A 21,509-nucleotide genomic window follows, 5' to 3' on the forward strand; every position below is an offset into this window, starting at 1 on the left:
CGGATTATTGCAGTGGTCTTTCTCACCTGTCTTTCTCCCCCTGCCCTCAGTCATATTGATCCTTTTAAAATGTAAATCAGTTCATGACACTCCCATGTTCAAAACTCTCCAATTGCTCCTATATCAGATTAAAAATCCTACAGATCTACAAGGCCCACGGGATCAGGGCCCACCTAACTGAGCCCGCCATTTTGTCTGTAGCCTTATTTCAGAATACTTTTCCTCATTGTCTTTATTCCAGTCAAACAGGATTCCCACTGTCCTTGAGTACACCAGCATTGCTGCTGCCTCAGAGCCTTTAAAAGTTATGCCCCCTCTACTTAGAATGCTATCCTTCAAAAAACTCTTGACTCTCTCCCTTATCTCCTTCAAGTCATTACTCAAAAGGTACCTTTCCAAAGAGACCTGACTGAGAAAAGGTACTCTGGAGGGCAACTTCTAATCAACAAGCAATGTTATATTCCTTTTATTACTTTGCTGTTTGACTTATAATCATTCTTTAAAATCATTACATACAGTTTATATACTTCTCTGTGTATTTCAACACTTTTAAAATGAAAAAAAAAAAACATTTAATGAATGAATGAACTAACAAAAAATGAACAATGGCTGCTGACTGGTAATTATCCTTTCCAGAGAGCTCTTACCTTGGGCTTCATATGACATTGCTGCTCACATTTGGGGACAGTTAGTTGAGCCAGATGCCATCCCTCTTGAAATTGCTAGCAGTCCTATGCTTCTTAAAAGAACACGGAGTTTTTCTTTTAAAAATAACAATAGCCATTCTTAGAAACTCATTCAATAACATTTTTTAACAATAATTTTTTTCCTTTTTAAAACCTTTTTATCTTCAAAGTTTCCGCTAAAGCTTTGGATTTTGTTTGCTTTTTGTTCCTAAGCCAAACGATCTGCATAACAACTGTATTTCACTTGAAAGTTCCATGCAGTTGTTAGAAGCTAGCTGCCTGCCCACTGTTTGTGGCATGATATTGGTACAGCTCAGGATTAGCCAACTAAAGTGATAGTATTAATTATTTACATTGTATTTAACTCCTACTCCTTTCCCAAGCTTATGAACAAGCTTTGGAACTAAACCTGCCTATGGTCAAATCCTACCTTTGCCATTTACTAACTGTATAGCCTGGAGTAATTCTATTAATATCTCTGAACCTCTGTTTCTTCAACTTTGTAGGGTAGATATAAAGATTTGAAATAAGATAAGGTAAGATGTCTCTCACCAGTATCTGATGCATATTAGATATTCACTAAATGGAAACAATAACTACACCAGAGTACATTTATTTGGCCAATTCAGAGCTGAAGAATATGAGAATGGGATTAAGAGAGTCTAAGAGGAAGACTAGAATCCATTTCTTTCGACAGATGCTTTCTTCAAAATGTAGGTAGGATTTAGGTCATTAGCCAGTTTTTGTAGATGATAGTGATGCCTGAGATCACAGACATACAAGAGCTAAGATAGGAATGCAGGGTTCCCAAGAGACCACAAGCCAACAGTCTTTCAAATAAGGCTCGGTGCCTCTAGGGACATCTAGCTTTATTTAGAGCCCTCCTGAAATGATTTGTGTTTTATCTTGGTCCCAGCCTGCAGCTGTATCTGACCCCTGGGGTCTTAAAGATCCCCCATGTCCCCCATGAAGTCTTCATTGGCTCTTTTAGCCTAACTCTCGTTCTGACTTCAACAGCACTTCATGATTACTGTACAGTTTCCTAGGGAACCCCAAGTTGCCCCCCAAATGAGGTTCCTGAGGCCGCAGTTCTCTCAGCTACTAGAAGTTCCTTATCTTTTTGTCCTATATTAGTCCTTTACTCCCTCACACACCTGTGAAGTTACATACTGATGCTGGCCCTCTCTTCCCTTCCATCAGCTTAACCTCAGAGCAAATCCAACCTTATAAGGAAATGAACAAGATGGAATATGAGCATTCATGGTAATTGTAGGTCTGTCTGCAAAATTGTGCTCAGAATTTTTCCTTGTCTTAGTTTTTGCTTACATTTTTGAAAAATCTAATTTTTACATTTTCCTAAGAGAAACAGGACCATGAATTATGTCTCACAATTTACAGAGCTAATTATATGTCCTATCATTTTGTGTGTTGTTTCAACAGCTTCCTTCTGACAGTCCCCTTCCTCTCTCCCCATGCCCTGTTTTGCACATTCATCATGTAACGCTTGCTCTGCTGCTATGAAGGACTTGGCATGTTGTGATATGAGTAGGTAAGAATGGGACAATATTCTCTCTCTTTTACCCGAATATTTTGCTTACCTAGAGTAGGACCTAATACAAACTTAGTTCTGTTTGTGTAGAACCTAGCAGATTTTCACAAGAGAAAGAGAAAGGTGGAATAATGATTTTAAAGCATTGAGAAGCAAAAGAATGTTCCTTCTGCAACAAAGAGAATGACTTATTTCTGAAATTGCCTAAATTGAAGCAACTAATATCCAATTAGTATTTTTTCCCTTCATTCTACCACGTACAAAAAAAAATTTCCATATAGATCTGAAAGAGTGATTTTCTCTCCTGGCCCTTTCCATTCCCCCACCGCTAAACAGATTTTTATTCTTTTTAACCTAATGACAGGGGGCACTATGTATGCCCCTCATACTGCCCTAGAGGACTTATCTTAATTTTGTGTTTTTTTATGTCATTTCCATAGTAGAACTCCAGTAGAACAGATTTCTAAGTGAACACACAATTTAAGATTATACTATTACTCTAAACAATGGAAGAGTGTACTCCATAATTTAAGAGATAAAATGTCACCTATTCATTTATCTATGACCTTAAGAAACTTACCATCGGTTATTGGAATAAGAAATAAACACAAATGGGGATTCATTAGAGGAAGAGATAACATCCCACTTCACTGAAGAGACACCACTGAGCTGGACCTTCAAGGATGGGCAGGATTTAAATGTGTAGAAAAACATTCCAGAGAGAGAGAATAGAGTGAGAAAAGGCTGTTAAGTGGGAAGGGGTCAAGACCATATGAATACCAGCAAGGTGTTAATTGTCTTGCTATCTCAATAACTACTCACCAAGCAGTAACACAATAATTATTTCCAAGAGAATTTTCATCTCCTACAGATTTACTTAGAACACCTTAGTGATGTCACATTAGGAAATTACCACCTTAGCTAAAATTACAAATGCCATTTCTATTGTCAAGTGCTAAAAGAAAGGCTTTCCCATCATTTCCATATATTTTCTCTACTATCTACTAATTAAATAAATATAAAATATCTACTAATATTTAGATATCTAAAATATCTACTAATAAAATATCTACTAATATTTACTTATATCTTTCTTGATAAAGTAGTGAAGAAAGAGGCTGAAACATGGCCTAATTTTCTTTGCAGAATATTTCTGATTATCTGAACATTCCAGTAACTGAGAGTGCTTGATCAACCTATCACAACATCAGATTTATGGTACTGTGGGGGTGTGAATGCGTGCAGAGGAATCCAAGTTGGTTGTTGTGGATCGGGACTATCTGAGATGCAAAGTTTCCTTGGTCCAGCTGGGCCCTGCCACTGTATTAGAGACTGTGTCTGCCCTGTTCAAGAAATGTATTTTCAGTTTCCAGCATAATGTCTAGAATATTTGCTGAATCCATAAAATGCTTACCCGCCAGGTGGTCTCTTGTGGTTTCAGTCTCTGTCATTGTAATGTGAGGACCCAGAGACAGAATCAGTTATGATCTTCTCTTAATGTTCTTCTGATGGTACACACCAAGGTAGAGTCCCATGGTGACCCACAGACAAGTTTTGGTTGATCTGCACAATGACCTAAAATTTTTTAATTAAATGCTGAAAATCTGGCAATTCACACGTAAATTACACTTGAAAAATCAAAAAACATGACAACATTGTGCCAAGCAGTTTGCTCGCCTGATGTGAGTCAGTTGGTTTAAATGAGATCTGCTCTCTCCAGTGTGCTTCACTCCATATCATTCCCTAGTACTCACCACAGCTCATTTCATCCATTTCCTTTAACTCTCTGGTCCCTGTAGACATTTGACTTTGTGATCCCCTAAGTCTTTCCTAAAACATAACACCCTTCCCATTTTAATATATGGGAATATAGACACCAAAAAATCATGTGTGATTATATTCATTTTCCCATTAAAACATGAAAATGGAAGTCAAATCTACTGAAACTCCTAATATCCAAGCCTTTATATATTTCTCCTAGCTCTGAATTTTTTTCACTGCCAAGACTTAGCTGTCTCTCATGTAAAAGCTTTCTCAAGACTCATCTGGAAAATAAAAAATGTAAAACTCCATACAGTGGTAAAGTAGTTTTTGTAGAAACTGTAGCAGCATCTATATTTTATAGTTCTGAATCCATGATTTTGAAAAGATTAATTTTTCCATGAGTATTAGCTATACTTAGCCATGCCATTAAATTAGACAATTTCTCTCTCCCTGACCCTATAGAATATTATTTCTTGCACTGTTTGTAATAACCACTGTTAAGGGTCTAAGAGTCTTTCTAGTCCATTGTCAAAGCCATTGTCTACAGAAAGTCAGCTTTTGGAGAACAGTGGCTGTCCATGTTTTCATTGACAGAAGGGGAAAAGAGGCTCTCAAGGTCTGGGCACTTGCTTGTGGTCACAGAGCAGCTAAGTGGCAGAACTAGAAAAATAACCTGTATCCCTTAACCTTTATTTGAACTGTTTTTCCATTCCACCAGGCTTACCATGCTGCTCCCAACTCCACTCTTTCCTTTTCCATGCTGCAGGGAGAACTGTTACTTTCCAGAACAACAGTGGTAATACATTTAATCAGGGCCCATTCTGCCAAGCACAGAGATGTCAACAAAGTTGTGGAATTTCACAGTTGACATGGTTTTTTGCTTATTTCTCTAGAATCCTTCCTGTCTAAAAATTGAACTGTCACTCCTGGAAAAAATACTGGTTAAAAATGGAATTTCATTGGAAAATTCCACTGCTTTAATGTTGGCCATGACTAAATTTTACTCCATATTTAGAGCATTCTCAAATCATTCTCAATCTAAGAAGCTAATAAATCTATTAGTTAAATTAAGATTAATTGCCCAGTTATAGACCATTCATTGTGTAGTGGGGGAAGGGTATTATAGGGTCTCTAAAACAAAAACAATTTCTAGGGAACAATTACTTTCCAATCTGTGTGAGATCAGTTGAAAATACAGTAGGAATTCAGTGAACAGACTGATAGAGCAATCTGGATTAAATGGAACATGCTGCTTGGAGGAGATGGGACTCCATCTGGATCTTAAAGCAGAAGTAAGTTACAGGTAAATAAAAAAGAAAGGTAGCAAAAATACATGCAAATTTATAAAACAGGAGCAAGCATAGAGTGTCTATAGATAGCAAACAAGTATCTCCTTAATTATTTTAGAAGGAATATGTGGGGAGTAGTGGAGAAAAAGGTAGTAGGTAGAGTGGGACCAGACACAGTATCTAGGACTGAATGACTCTCAAGAAAGTGGCTGAGTATCTAAATCTAAAAATAACAAAACTGAATATAAAAATGAAATAATTAATTAATTAAAATTTTAATACATAAATTAAAATATTAAATAAAAATAACCAAATAGACAAAATCTAAAATAACCATTATTCGTTCATCTTGTTTAATGATGGCTTTCCCTATTAATAACACTGTATTCCATTCTTAGGATAACCACACCACCACCACATATAATACATATTTTATTTGCCATTAAAACCTCAGCAATGCCTGCCTAAGAGAACCTACATTCCTGTAGAAATTTTGTTTACTTTCCAGGTTTCGGAATACAAGACATAGGGATTACCGAGAGCCTTTTCACTCTTAAATTTCTTCATGTGTGCCTTTCTGTAGACAGGGGAATGGTGAAGTGGACTTTTGCCCCATTTCAAGTAAATTGGCTGCAAATTCACAGACCTGTTTCTAGGGCAAGTTTCCTTATTTGGTTTGTTTTTAAAGTCTTATGATTTATGTTTATCAGTACTAACATTTTCTAAAAGGGAAAAAAACCAAATTCTATATTTAAGAAGGACGGTAATGGTAAGAGAAATAAGTGGCAAGAAAACTCTTTTTCCTTCCTCCCTCCCTCTCTCCCGCCTTCCTTTCTGCCTTCCCTCCTTCCTTCCTTCATTCCTCCCTTTCTCCTTTCTATCATCTATGTATCATCTGTCTGTATCTATCTATATATTCCCTTATATTGGCTATTTAAACCACAATTGATTGCAGTGGCTTCATTTACCCTTAGGTAAATGAGAAGATGGGAGAAGATGGTTTTATGTTTGGTCAAATACTTTGATCAACCACTTTGGGAATGAAACATGAGGCCCCTAGATCATGATCTGGAAGGAAACAAATAAAAGGGTAATAAATTGTTCTACAAATGCAAAATGAAGAGAAATCTGCAGATGGAGCAGAAAATGGGAGTAGGGGGGTATTGAAGGGAAGAAGGAGCTGATCATCATAATAGCAGGAGGGACATCCAAAGCAATATCAGGTACCAAGAAATTTCCAGGGGCAAGGCTAGCCAGATGACCATACAATATTGCTAAGTACCTCCCCTCTGTCATTCCAAACTTAAGCTAAATCTCTAAACACAAAAATTACTTGTGGGGAAATTAAGGAAAGCAAGCCATATCTCATGAATGGACCAATGGAGTGAAGAGAACAGCAAGGGGATATGAGGCATGAGTGAGTTGAAGAGTTCAGAAGGAACAGGAAATTGGAGCAAGGTCTGACCATGAGAATGTAAACTCCATGGAATTTGAAGAAATCTTGGTGAGTACTTCAGAATTTCCATTGGATGGGAATAGGTGTTTAAAGCAAATTCAATGTAATTCTCAGGATAAAATAATCTCATTGGCCATATAGTAAATATCTACACACTTGTCTATATGTCTATATCTATATCTTTACCGAAAGATAGATACACCATCTTTGTGTGCATGTTCCTTTCTCTATGGATTGAGATCATGGCTTTAAGTACTTGTCAAGAAATTTAAGTTATTAATATACTAATCATCTCAGAGCCATTTACCTTGCAACTTTGTTTAGTCCTATGGTTCTAAATGCCTACAAGGTACCTCTACCTCAGCAAATACAATTTCCCATAATTCTCCCTCCCTTCTCTCCTCCTCCTCCTCCCTTCCATTTTTCTGTCTCTGGTCATATCATTCTTCTAGTCTCCTAATTAATAGACTGAAGCCTTCCTTTACTTCTTCTTTCTCTTTTTCTTTACATTCCTCAAGCAAACCTTTGGGTGTTTAAAATATATTCTGTGTGTGTTTCCTTGCTTTCCTATTTTTATCACTAATAATTATAAGTTCTTATAACTTTTATTCTCAATTATTAAAATATCTTAACTAGTCATACCACCTTGAGTCTTCTTTCTTCAACAACATCTCTGCTTCCAAACCATCTGCGTTGAGTTTGTATTTAGCTAAACTGGAAGCATATTTCCCTAATTCCTTTCTCTGCATGGTTCTGGGCTGGCACCAGAAGAAATTTGTATGAGATTGGGAAAGGGAAAGTGAAGCAGCTGACATGACATTCTGAAAGTTGGTATATAGTATGAGGTGCTTTATAGTTCATGCATGTTGTCACTGATCTGCTGACTCATCTTTTGTTATAGGGAAGTACCCAGACCTCCAACAGCTGCTAATTTCTTCCTCCAGCTTACGAGTCCTGGCCCAGGTGCATGTGAAGTTCCCTGATGACAGGTGTATGCTTCTTCCACATCAATCATGTTAACAGATTGCAGATGATGAGAGACAGGTGCAGATTCCAGTTTGTCCTCATGGGTTCCAGTGGTCCTTCCTCTCCCCTGCTTCATGTCCAGCTGGCCCTGATGACCTATAGTGACGTTACACTCATTTCCAGATGCAGAGGTCTTCCATACGCTTTTTCACCAGCTCCCACAGGGTGTCAATTCTAATTTATATAATAAATCCCTTATTTCTTATCTCTCAATATGGCTCTTGTCCCCCAAGTGTTACAGAAATTGGTACCAGAAGTAGTTCTAGGAAAACAGAACTTTAAGGGTAGGTTCTCTGACTTAGTTCTGGCTAATCTGGAATTAGTTCTCTGATTTGGTTACGTTTAAAGACACTAACGATTACACTGTCCAGTGGTAAAGAGGACACCAGTAGTACATGGCATGCAATAGCAGTAAGTCATACAAATTATCACTTATGGATACCTGTAATTAAGTGCTTAAAGAAAGTAAGGCTTTGGGTGAAAAAATAGTTGCTTTCATAAAATATCTTAGTGAAAATAAGTATAATGGGATGGATTGGTTGCTTTTATGTATGCTGGAAAACTTGAGGGAAAAAAATTAATGAGTTTAAACTTTAAATTCCCAGATCAAAGTTCAAGAAAATGACCAGAAAGCTTTTATGACTGCCCTGAAAGAAACCCTTATCTCCTATAGCCATGGGGCTATGATATCTGAAAAATAAACCCAGAGTCTAATCCTGTGGATGGCTGCATTACAGCACAAATTGAATTCAAATCTCACAGGGGCTCTTGTGTTAAAGTTAGAACATGGATTGGTAAGAAGAGGACCTAGAAAATTTGGGTTGGGACATATGAGCAGGTTCTATTGAAGTGGAAACATTCTGCGTTTGGTGAAGATAAGTCTAATTTGAATTACCACAATAGAGAGTTGCATTCTTACAACCAATTCCCAGACTCGAGGCAGTTCACAAAACCAGAGTCCCTTGAAAGAAGGGGAAGTTGGGCCTACTTGAGAAAGGAACTTGCAACACAGCTTAAATTTTATACTATAAATCTTCCTCTAGCCGTACTCAAAGGGACATGCAGTTGTATACCAAACTAACCATACTTGGGGGATTGCTGACCACTTGATGTGAAATGACCATAATTCACATAGATCCAAATGCCCCTGTGGTCCCCCAGTTAGAGTAGAAGCTCATGGTGGGTAGGTACTTAAGGGCCCTTGGCTTGGTTACATCTCACCATCGGTCCAGTGGATCACCAAACTCATTCTATGATTATTTTTCTAGCTCTAGAATGCATCTTTGGAACAGACATACTCAGCAGGTGTCAGAATCCCCACAACAGTTCTTTGACTCATGGAATGAGGGCTATAATGATAATAAATGATAGATGGATAGATAGATAGATAGAGACAGAGATAGATAATAATATTATAATAATAATAAACAAAGTGGAAGCCACTGAACTGCCTCTACCTACCAAAACTGTATACTCAAAGCAATATTGCTCTGCAGGAGGGATCTGAGAGATTTATGCTTCTATCAAAACCTTGAAAGATACACTGATAGTGATTTGTACCACATTCCCATTCAACTTATCTATTTGGCTGACAGATCTATTTGGTCGGCAGGTAACAGACAGATCTTGAAAAAAGACAGTGGATTATCTTAAACATCAGGTGTTGACTTCAATTGCAGCTGTTGTTCCAGATATGGTTCTTTGCTGGAGTAAATCAATACAACTCCTGGCACCTGGTGTACAGCTATTGATCTGGCTAATTATCTCTATATCTCTATTATCTCTATATCTTTTGGTCAAAACCAACAGAAGCGGTTTTCTTTCAGTTCACAGCGCTCACAATCGGCCTTCACTTTCTTACCTTAGGAGGTATATCAATTCTCCTGCCCTATATTGTAACATAATCTGCAAGGACCTCCATTAAACAGGACATCACACTGGTCCATTACATTGATGATAATATGCTGATTGGATCTGGTGAGCAGGAAGTAGCAACTAGTTTATATACCTTGTTAAGGCATGTGTGTACCAGCAGGTAGGTAATAAATCCCCCAAACATTCAGGGACCTGCCACCTTGGTGAAATTTATAGAGGCCCAGTGATCTGAGATATATCAAGACATTCCTTCCAAGGTGATAGACAAGCTTTGGCATCTGGACCACCCTACAACTAGGAAAGGGGTATGACACTTAGTGAGTCTCTTTGGGTTTTTGAGGCAACATATACCCAATTTGGGCATGTTCCTCTGACCTCTTTACCAAGTAACCTAAAAGTTTCCCAGTTTTGAGTGGGGCCCAAAATAAAAAGGCTCTGTAACTTGCCCAGGATGTTGTACAAGCTATTCTGTCACTTGAGTCCCATGAAAAAGATTCAATGGTGCTTTATGTGTTGATGGCAGATAAGGATACCATATGGAATCTTTTGCAGGCCCCTTCTCTGTAAGTCAATCAGAGTACCAACCTTTAGGATTTTGAAGCAAGCTATCCCATCCTCTGTAGTTAACTCTTCTATTGGGAAACAGCTTCTGGCTTGCTATAGGCTTGGCAATTGCCTTCTTTTAGCACTTAAAAATATCATTCCATTCTCTCTCATTTTTTTTAAGAAGTCACTCTCCAATTTATTCTCCCTCCTTTAAAAGTAATGTGTCATTTTTTTCCTTTGGCTGCTTTTAAGATGTCTCTTGGTCTTTGACTTTTAGCTATTGGCTGCTGATATGCCTAGGCTTTTGTCTTTGTTTTCTTTTTAATCCTGCTTAGGTTTGGTGGAGATTCTTTGAATCTGTGACTTAAGTTCTTTTGGCAATCTTTAAAAATCTTGGCCAATATTTTGCCCATTAAAGCTTTAGCCTCATTATCTCTCTCTTCTTCTTCTATAATATTTTTACACAGATATTAGATCTTTTTACTATGTTCTGTACATCTCTTACACACTTTTCAGTGTTTTTTTTTTAATCCTTTATTCTTTCTGTGCTTCAGTTTGGATATTTTATATTGTTCTATCTTCCAATTCACTAATTCTCTCTTTCTCCATCTCATCTGCTCTTACACTTATCTATTGAGTTCTTAATTTCACTTTATCATACATTAGAATTTCTCTGGTTAAATTGTCTATCTCATCATCTATTTTCTTGAATGTATTCATCTTTTTTTTAAGATTTTTTTTGATGTGCACCATTTTAAAAGTCTTTATTGAATTTGTTACAATATTCCTTCTGTTTTATGTTTTGTTTTTTTGGCCATGAGGCATGTGGGATCTTAGCTCCCCAACCAGGGATTGAACCCACACCCCCTGCATTGGAAGGTGAAGTCTTAATCACTGGACTGCCAGGGAAGTCCCTGTATTAATCATTTTTAAAGTCTGTGTCTAATGATTCTGACACCTGGATCACCTGTCTGTTAAAAATTGTGGCAATAATTTGAGGCTCTTTCTGAGGTCCTCTTGAGGGGAGTTTTCTTCTTTTGGGTGGGTAGTCAGATTATAAACAGATCACCTTATTTCACTCATGGACTGAGATGTTTTGGAGATGAGTTTTCATCTTTACAGAGGCATGTCTATTTCTGGTCTACCCTTACTTCTGAGGTATAGCCCTTCTGGGAAACTAATTAGAATTCTAAGTTGTTTACTAGGACCTTTTCTCTTCTGCTGCCTTGATTTCTAATTTTTGTCTCCCCAACTTCATAAGGCAGTTTAAGCTCTTCTATTCTTTTCAGACTCCTAGCTGTCACTTTATACTTATTTTCTCCATGTTTTGGCTCCACAAATCTTATAAATTAGCAAGTACCTCAAGGAGAAAAAATACCATGGAATGTCAAGCTTAAGAATGTAAGGCTATGCGCGTCTGGAGCCTGTGCTCCGCAACGAGAGAGGCCATGATGGTGAGAGGCCCACGCACTGCGATGAAGAGTGGTCCCCACTTGCCGCAACTAGAGAAAGCCCTCGCACAGAAACGAAGACTCAACACAGTCATAAATAAATAAATAAAAGACCGTGAATTTCTTTAAAAAAAAAAAAAAAAAGCAAACTGGGCTATTCATTTCAGTAACAGTCAAGTGGTCTTAGTTTAAAAAAAAAAAAAAAAGAATGTAAGGCTAACCTCATTGTGCTTCTTTTTTTACTGAAAGTGTCAGCTGCACTGTGTGCTCTTTGATACCCTCAAACATTTTTTGTGTGGTGGTGGTGGACATGGGGTGGGAAGGGTATTTTATGCAGCTCTCCCAGTTGCTTTCTGTGGCCAGTTTTACCTACAGCAATCTACAGCACCATTACTGAAGTAGAAAATTCCCTCCTTGCTTTTTTTCTTTTTTTTTTTCATTTTTTATTTTTTATTTTTTAAATTTATTTTTATGGCTGTGTTGGGTCTTTGTTTCTTTGTGAGGGCTTTCTCTAATTGCGGCAAGCAGGGGCCACTCTTCATCGTGGTGCGTGGGCCTCTATCGCGGCCTCTCTTGTTGCGGAGCACAGGCTCCAGACGCACAGGCTCAGTAGTTGCGGCTCACGGGCCTAGTTGCTCCGCGGCATGTGGCATCTTCCCAGACCAGGGCTCGAACCCGTGTTCCCTGCATTGGCAGGCAGATTCTCAACCACTGCACCACCAGGGAAGCCCCTTCCTTGCTTTTTAAAAGAGTAATTTCTCTCATTTTACCTTCAAAAAAATGCTCATTGTCTGCTTCATAGATGTAGATGAACCTGGAAACACACATAATTACTGATGCTGTAATTCTGGTTTTTTATAACTTCTCATTACAAGGCCAGAACAAGCTCTCACTGAGCACTTTTACATTTTTAAATCAACAAGTGTCCTTGGCAATAAATGAGAACTGATGAGAGACCTCCGTGAGAATTTATATTCATCTTTAATGGCCTAATCGTTCAGCATTTTAAATTGCCATTAATTTCAATGCCAGTAATTCTTGCTTTCATATGCTACACTTGGCCGGGAAGAGGATAGATAATTGAAAACCACAGATAATCCAATATCTCTTTTGACCTTAGTTTTAAGCTTTCTCTCCATGCTTTTTTTCTTAACCAGAGATTTTACTATACATAAATGTTTTTCATGTTTCAGGGGACACAGAAACACATGAGAAAATTAGGCATATAAGAAAATCCCCAAAGACAAAAGGGAAAGCCAAAGTAGAAGAGTAGGGGTCCTAAAAAATCTACAAATGAAAAAAATTATCTCCAATGTGAAGGGGGATTTTTAAAATGGCTACTATGTATCAGGAACTTAAGATATATTTTTAGTACTAACAACAGACCTGTAAGGAGATATTACATCTATTTACACATTAGAAAACAGACCCATTTAATGAAGTGAGAGAGTGGCATGGACATATATACATTACCAAACGTAAAATAGATAGCTAGTGGGAAGCAGCCGCATAGCACAGGGAGATCAGCTCGGTGCTTTGTGACCACCTAGAAGGGTGGGATAGGGAGGGTGGGAGGGAGACGCAAGAGGGAGGAGATATGGGGATATATGTATACATATAGCTGATTCACTTTGTGATACAGCAGAAACTAACACACCATTGTAAAGCAATTATACTCCAATAAAGATGTTAAAAAAGAAAGAAAGAAAGAAAGAAAACAGACCCTTTAACTAGTGAATGGCATCCTAGACTTTCTATTATTAATAGGGAGATTTCAACCTTGTTTTAATTCTAAGTGATAAAAGAAAGTCAGAAAGAACATCCACCAAGGTTTTGAGTAGAGTAAAAAGGCAGTCTTTGAACTTTTAGTTATCTTGCACTTATTTTTTCATTGAAACTTTTACCGAGATAATTTTAGATTCTCATTCAGTTGGAAGAAATAATACTGAGCTAATTCCCCATTATCTATTTTCCTCCAGTAATATTATCTTGCTAAGCTGTATTACAATATCACAAGCAGGTTAATAACATTGATACAATCCACCAATCTTATTCGTATTTCTCATTTGTGTATATGTATGTGTGTGTGTATATATATATATATATATATATATATATATATATAGTTCTATACAATTTTATCACACGTGTAGGTTCATACATCCACCACCATGGTTAAGATACAGAACAGTTGCATCCCCACAAGGATCTCTTCTGTGATTCTGTTATAATCACACCCACCTCCCTCCCACTCTCCCTCCCAGGTCCCTATTCCCTGATAACCACTACTCTGTTCTCCATTCTTAAAATTTTGTCATTTCAAAAAATGTTACATAAATGAAATCATATATGATATAATCTTTTGGTATTGGCTTTTGTTTCCACTCAGCATAATTTCCTGGAGATCCATCCAAGGTGTCATGTGTCTCAGTAGTTCATTGCTTTTTAATGCTGAGTAGTATTCCATAGTTTGGGTTTGCCACAGTTTGGTTTACCATTCACCCACTGAAGGACATCTGGGCTGCTCCTAGCTTTTGGCTTTTATGAATAAAACTACTATCAGCGTTCACTTATAGGTTTTGGTATGAACATAAGTTTTAATCTGGGGGGATAAGTGCCCGATAGTGCATTTGCTAGGCCATATGGTAATGCATATTTAGTCTTTAAAGAAACGCCCAACTGTTTTCCACAGTGGCTGTATCACTTTACATCCCAGCAACAGCAATGTAGGGCTCATTTAGGGTCTTCACAACCTCACCAGCATTTGGTGTTGTCACTTTTTTATTGTAGTTATTCTGATCGGTGTGTTGATATCTCACTGAGGTTTTAAGTTGCATTTCCCTGAGGACTAATAATGTTGATTGTCTTTTCATGCTTTTTGCACTTGTTTTAATACTCCTATATAGCACCAAGATTTGCATTATTAGTGACTGGAAGAATAAAAGAAAACTTGATTTTAAAAAATCCATCCTCATATTCTCTCCTCCATTGAGACTATAGCTCCTCTTGACTAAATTTCTTATCCAAAATCAAGTAGACCGTCACTAAGTACTCTTATTCAGAACTGTAGTTATTATAAAGATGCTGAAATAGATATTCATTTATACGCTTCCTTTGGAAACCTTTTTAATATGAAAAAATTTCAAACATACAGTAAAATGAATACTAACCATTATTTCATTGTAGCCATTTTCATGTAATGATTGCCCTAAGCTTCATTAATTACCAAAATTTTGCCAATATTATTTTACCTATCTTTGCAATTTTTATTATTTATTCAGAGTATTTTAAAGCAAATCCCTAGTCATATAACTTCACCCATGAATTAACACCTTTCCTGACAAGATGGTCATGTGATTGTCTAAGCTGGAGGACATAAGTTGATTGTGGAGCAAAGGTTCAAAATGCTCTCTTTTTGTATTGTTGAAAAAACATCAGTGCAGAACATGATCTATTAGGCAGGTGTACTTTTTGGAATGTTTTACTGAATTGCTTTTAACATAATTACTCTTTTTCTGGACTGAACACCACTGTTTTATACATGTAAGTAGACTGATCATTTTGTGCTATGGTCTTGATAAAATAAAAAAGATGTTTCCTTATTAAATGGAAGGTTATATGAGATAAACAGGAGCATCTACTCCATGTATAGGATAGTTGTTTCTCTGACTTTAAGCCTTTGTTTTTTTCCTTTCTACCATAAGAAATGACTTTTAAGTTTAAGCCTCAGTTAACTTTTGCAAACGTGTCCAGTTCCACCACAAATTCTGCTGTCTTTGGAATATTTCTGCTTCTCCATGATACTGTAGATGACAGTGAGGTCATTTCACAATCGCTTCTTTTCTGAAAAACACAGCTGGCTCACTTTGGTCAGCAACATTCTCATTGCTGCATTTCCCAAGTCAACACGGTATTTCAATTGACCTCTTCAGAACAGATTGTATCTATGTAATATCCTTCCACAATAAAACCTCCATAATCAAATGACTACAATAGCCATTGAGTGGTATGTCCCTTACTCTGGACCAGAATTGTTCTATTCCATATCCTTTCAATAACTCTAGCTCACGGAAACTTTAAAGTTCAGATTTTCTCAAACCAAACATAAGTGACGGTTGATGTCTGTCTTCCACCCACTCCTTACCAGGAGTACTGCATTGTTTGTGACAGAATTCCTTTTGATTTTGCATAGATCATAATAATTCAGAAATTACTTGATTTCCCTATTGTTTTGTGTTTGTTTTTGTTTGTTTGATTTTGATCATTGAGTCACTTTAGCTCCTTTTTTCTAAACATGGTTACACATTTTATTGAACAACTTGTGGTATATTTAAGGATGTGCTGAACACAAGCAAGTATGTTCAAGACCCCTCTAAAATAATCTCTCATGGTACACATATTTTTCCTTCATAGGAAAGGAATTTTAAGTTTACTCTTAATTGTGATTATTTGATTGAGCTATATCTCTCCCTATATTGCTGTACTGCTGTATCCCTAGAACTTAGCAAACCACTGGCTCATAGCTGTTGCTATGCCAGCTATCAACTTATTGCGTCTCAGCTCCAAATCTACGCTTTACTGTCTGCTCTTTGATAATGGAGATGGACCTAGCAAACAGGACTCCTTGGCCAACTGGCACAATGTTAACCCTTGTCAATAGAAAGTGCTGTGTAGACACTGGAGGAAGAAGAGGTTTCTCCTCCTGCTGTGGTGTGCTTCTCGTGAGGGTCCTACAGCCCAGTTTTTCCACTGTCCAGCCCCTGCGGCACACACAGCTTCTCCACACCCAGAAACTGCAGCACAATTGACTTCTCCACTTCCTGGCTCCCGTGGTGTGTGATGGCCAGTGGGACCCAGTACCAGAAGCTTCCCCCAGCACTTCCTCAGGGAGCTTAGCAGTTGAGTGAGATATCTTCCTGTGAACTGTTTCCCTGGCATCTCTTCAGGTGGGTTTCTGGCAACTTCTGAAGTGTTGCACTCCCCATGACAGCTTTCTCGGGCACCTCAGAGGCAGATTTCCAGCAAGCTCTGCTGGCATGACACCATAGTGACTTCTCTGCCATCCAACAAGCCACAGCTGCACACTCTCCAACAAGGTCTGGATGGCAGTCCTGGAGGTCTCTCCTTGGATGCTCTACCTCAGCCCTAGGGGTAGTGGCTCCTTCTTACATCCACTATTCCTATGCTGTTTTGAGTTTTCTTTCCTTCTTACTAGCCAATTCCTCATCACTCCAATCCTGTTATAGTTACTAATTCTTCATATTAAACTTTCCCTGTTCAACTTACCATGTAGTTTCTGTCTCTTGATTAGACCTTCACTGATAATGTGCTGAATAAATATCTGTTGAAAGAAAATAAGAAAAGAAGGAAAAAGAAAAGGGAGGGAGGTAAGTAGAAAAGAGAGAGACAAGGAGAGAGAGAGAGAAAGAGAGAGCTCTAAATTGTTACTATCATATCCCCAAACCAGCTGTGTGATTATTTACTATTATTATTTGGAGTTAGAAATTTAAAAAGACAAACTGAATTTTTTTTTTTTTTTAATTTTTGGCCTTGCTGTGTGGCATGTGGGATTTGCTCCCCACCAGGGATCGAACCCACTCCCCCTGCAGTGGAAGCACGGAGTCTTAACCACTGGACTGCCAGGGAAGTCCCCTAAAAACACATACTGAATTTTGTGAATATAATCTTGTGCCACTGAATTACTTGTAATTAATTTATCCACTCTTTATTTATTCCTTCACTAGAACCTTTAGAGAAACTATTTTGCCAAGCCTATGATAATAGATTTCTTAGGTTAATGAGAGAATTGATAAATTGGCAAAGAGAATCCAGACTATAAAGCCAGTAGAAATTTCTCTGAATATCAGATTTCAGGAACCCTAGATTTCAAGACTGACTTTAAATCAACTACATGATACTTCTCCTGTCTCTCTCGCACTCTCAACTCTTACCAATAAAGGAAATAGTGAATGAGTAAATAAATAAAGAGGTAGGTAATTTAATTCCTGTTCTTTAAAATCTCACTGTCAGGAAATGCTGCTTAATGTCTAAATTAAATTCTTCACCCACATTTTCTATTCTTTTTTTTTTTAGACCAAGAACATCCTTCATTAGTTATACATAACCATTTTTAAAATTCTTATTAAATCACTCCTTTAGCTTCCCTTCCGCAAGTTAAATATTCCAATTTTATTCTCTCACCATAGTTTTATTCTTCTTAATTCTGTCTTCCTGATGTTTCTCCAAGTTTTTCACACTTGTCTCAGTCAGTTCAGGCTGCAAATACCATAAACATTAAATATTATTTCTCACAGTTCTGGAGGCTGAGAAGCCCAAAATCAAGGTGCTGGCAAATTCAGCATCTGACGAGAGCCCACCCCCTGGTTTGCAGACGGCTGCCTTCTTGCTGTATCCTCACATGGCAGAGAGAGAGGATGGGGGACTCTGGTCTCTTCCTCTTCATATAAGGGCATTATTCCCACCATGGAAGCTCCATCCTCATGACCTTATCTAAACCTAATCTAAACCTCCCAAAGACCCTACCTGCAAATACTATCACAGTGAGGATTAGGGTTTCGATACATGAACTTGGGTGAAGGGGCAGAAACATTTATTCCACAGCAACATTCATCCTAAATGGCACTGTACTTCCTTCGGCAATCTCTTGTCAAGTTTGATACTCCTGACTTAATGCAAGTGCCTCCTCAAATGCTTTGGCCTTCTATATGCTTGTTTGTGTATTTGGGTATCAGTGATATGTTAAACACCTTTAGTTACAATATTAAAAACTTTTCACAGGTAGAGTAAACCTGTGTATACCTAAGATAGAAATTGTATATATGGAAAAGATGGGAGTTAGTGGAGAAGGACAGGAGGACCTAGAGACATACCTGGAAGGCAAACTGTGATGGAAACATTACATAATAAGCACTTGGACTACTTGGAAGAACTGTTTTAAAGATTATTTACAAACACACTCTAATAAAATTATTGACTCTTTTCTATCCATAAAGCAACCCCCTAAGAGTCTTTTCCTATGCAAGCAGTTCTGTGTGTACTTGAAAGTTATAAAGACAGGTTTCTTTAAATTATTCTTAAATCAGACTCTATGCTAATTCAGAAAGGCCTTAGAGGACCCTTTCAATTCATTGATCCCAATATGAATAATTTCCCACATTTTAAGTCTTTAGAATTGGGATGCATTTCACAAGTGATGGTATCCTGCTATTGGCTTGGCTCCTTCAGCTTCTGGCAGCCCTACTCCTCCAGGAGAAGTTGAGACAGGCACCTCAGCTCCCTCTCACTCTAATCCTGACCTGATGTCCACCCCCAATCTGTTCCTTGGACAACTTGAACCCTCTTGTCAGTGAGAAGCCCTTGATAGTAAATGCAGACTTCAAGAAGGGTGGATTTCCTTGGGCTATTAACTGCTTATGATGTCTATCAGCTGAGGAAAGCATCCATTAATGACCCTTCTTAGTTTATTTTTTAAATTTATTTTACTAAAGTATAGCTGATTTAGTTTCTGCTGTACAGCAAAGTGATTCAGTTATATATATATATATATATATATATATTCTTTTTCATATATAGTTCTCTGTGCTATACAGTAGGACCTAGTTTTTTTATCCATTCTATATATAACAGTTTGCATCCTCCAATCCAAAAAGGCAATACTAGGCACACTCACCTGAGACTGAGGGAAAGTCTAAAATATATCTTAATGTGCATACAATAAAATAAGTGATAAAAAAGCAAACAAAGTCATAAAAAAAAGCAAACAAAATCACAATGAATTTTTAAATTGATGGTGTCTTCACACGTAGACCAATGGAAAAGAACAGACAGCCCAGAAATAAACTCACACATGTATGATCAACTGATCTTCAACAAGGATGCCAAGAACACACAATAGGGATATGATAGTCTCTTCAACAAATGGTGCTGGGAAAACTGGACATCCACACGCAAAAGAGTGAAATTAGACCCTTATCTTACACCATACACAAAAATCAACTCAAAACAGATTAAAGATTTAAACGTAAGACCCAAATCTATAAAACTCCTAGAAGAAAACATAGGACAAAATCTTCCACATATTGGTCTTGGCAATGACTTTTTAGATATGACATCAAGAGCACAGGGAACAAAAGCAAAAACAGACAAGTGGGGCTGCATATATATAAGAAACTCTTACAAGTCAGTAGCAAAAATTTATATAACCCAATTTAAAAATGGGCAAAGGTACACAGTTGGTGGGAATGTAAATTGGTGAAGCCACTATGGAGAACCATATGGAGGAGGTTCCTTAAAAAACTAAAAATAGAGTTACCATATGATCCAGCAATCCTACTCCTGGGCATATATTCAGAGAAGATGAAAGCTCTAATTCAAAAAGATACATGCACCTCAATGTTCATAGTAGCACTATTTACAATAGCCAAGACATGGAAGAAACCTAAGAGTCTATCAACAATCAATGGATAAAGATGTGGTGTACACACACACACACACGCACGCAAAATGGAATATTACTCAGCCATGAAAAAGAACGAAATAATGCCATTTGCAGCAACATGGATGGACCTTGAGATTACCATACTAAGTGAAGTAAGTCAGACAGAGAAAAACAAATATTGTATGATATTACTTATCTGTGGAATCTAAAAAATTGTACAAATGAACTTCTTTATGAAAGAGAAACAGACTCCCAGACATAGAAAACAAACTTATGGTTATCAAAGGGGAATGGGGGAGGGATAAATTCGGAATATGAGATTAACAGATGCAACTACCATATATAAAATAAACAACAAGGACCTACTGCATAGCACAGGGAACTATATTCAATATCTTGTAATAAACTATAATAGAATAGAAAAAAAGAATATAGACATATAAAATATATACGTATAACCAAATCACTTTGTTGTACACCTGAACTAACACAATATTGTAAATCAACTATACTTCAAAAAAAAAAAACGCGCAAAGAACTCAAATAGTCATTTCTCCAAAGAAAACATACAAATGGCCAATAGATATATGAAAAAATACTCCTCATCACTAATCATCAAGGAAATGCAAATCAAAACCACAATGAAGTATCACCTCACACCTATTAGAATAGCTATTATCAAAAAGAAAAAGATAGCAAGTGTTGACAGTATATGAATAAATTGGAACTCTTGCACACTGTTGGTGGGAATGTAAAATGATTCAGCTGCTATGGAAAGTAGTATGGAGGTTCCTCAAAAAATTAAAAATAGTGTGAGCATATGATCAGCAATCCCCTCTTGGGTATATAAATAATTGAAATAATTGAAAACAGGAACTGGAAGAGATATCAGCACTCCCATGTTCACTGCAGCATTCTTCACAATAGCCAAGATATAGAATCAACCTAAAAGTCTATGGGTAGATAAATGGATAAAAAAAATATGGTGTACACATACAATAGAATACTATTTGGCCATAAAAAAAAAGAAGGAAATCCTGCCATTATGTGATGATATGGATGAACCTAGAGGACATTATACCAAGTGAAATAATACTGCATGATTCCAAAACTCATAGAAACAGAAAATAGAATGGTGGTTGCTAGACGCTTGTGGGGGCAGGAAATGAGGAGTTACTGTTCAACAGGTATAAAGTTTCAATTATACAAGATGAATAGTTCTGGAGATCTGCCTACTACCTTGCACCTGTACTTGACAATACCATATTTAAGGTAGATCTCATGTTAAATATTCTTACTATAATAAAAAGATGGTGTCATATTCAAAGAAATACGATAATAACAGTTAAACATTCTCATATGGTGTGTATCTTGATGGCCCTAATGCCTTCCCACCCCTACACCCACCC

The 21,509-nt window shown here is 37.3% G+C and overlaps 1 protein-coding gene across 3 annotated transcripts in view; it reads right to left on the reverse strand.

Moving 5' to 3' along the window:
* Positions 1–657: 657 nt before the first annotated feature.
* Positions 658–21,509, reverse strand: part of OXCT1 (3-oxoacid CoA-transferase 1) — a 157,856-nt gene continuing 137,004 nt past the window's right edge. The window contains exons 17-19 of one of the 3 annotated variants that reach the window (XM_082382344.1): positions 17,844–17,918; positions 16,929–16,983; positions 658–761 (exon numbers count right to left, since the gene is read on the reverse strand). In XM_082382344.1, coding sequence (XP_082238470.1) covers positions 673–761; positions 16,929–16,983; positions 17,844–17,918 — 219 coding nt within the window. In that variant the 3' untranslated portion in view covers positions 658–672. Of the gene's footprint in view, positions 762–12,388; positions 12,457–15,453; positions 15,486–16,928; positions 16,984–17,843; positions 17,919–21,509 lie in introns of those variants that run through there. The other 2 variants (XM_082382345.1, XM_082382346.1) reach the window with 2 other exon arrangements.

Source organism: Balaenoptera borealis (genome assembly GCF_965194805.1).
Source record: "Balaenoptera borealis genome assembly, chromosome: 2".
NCBI classification, from domain to species: Eukaryota; Metazoa; Chordata; class Mammalia; order Artiodactyla; family Balaenopteridae; genus Balaenoptera; species Balaenoptera borealis.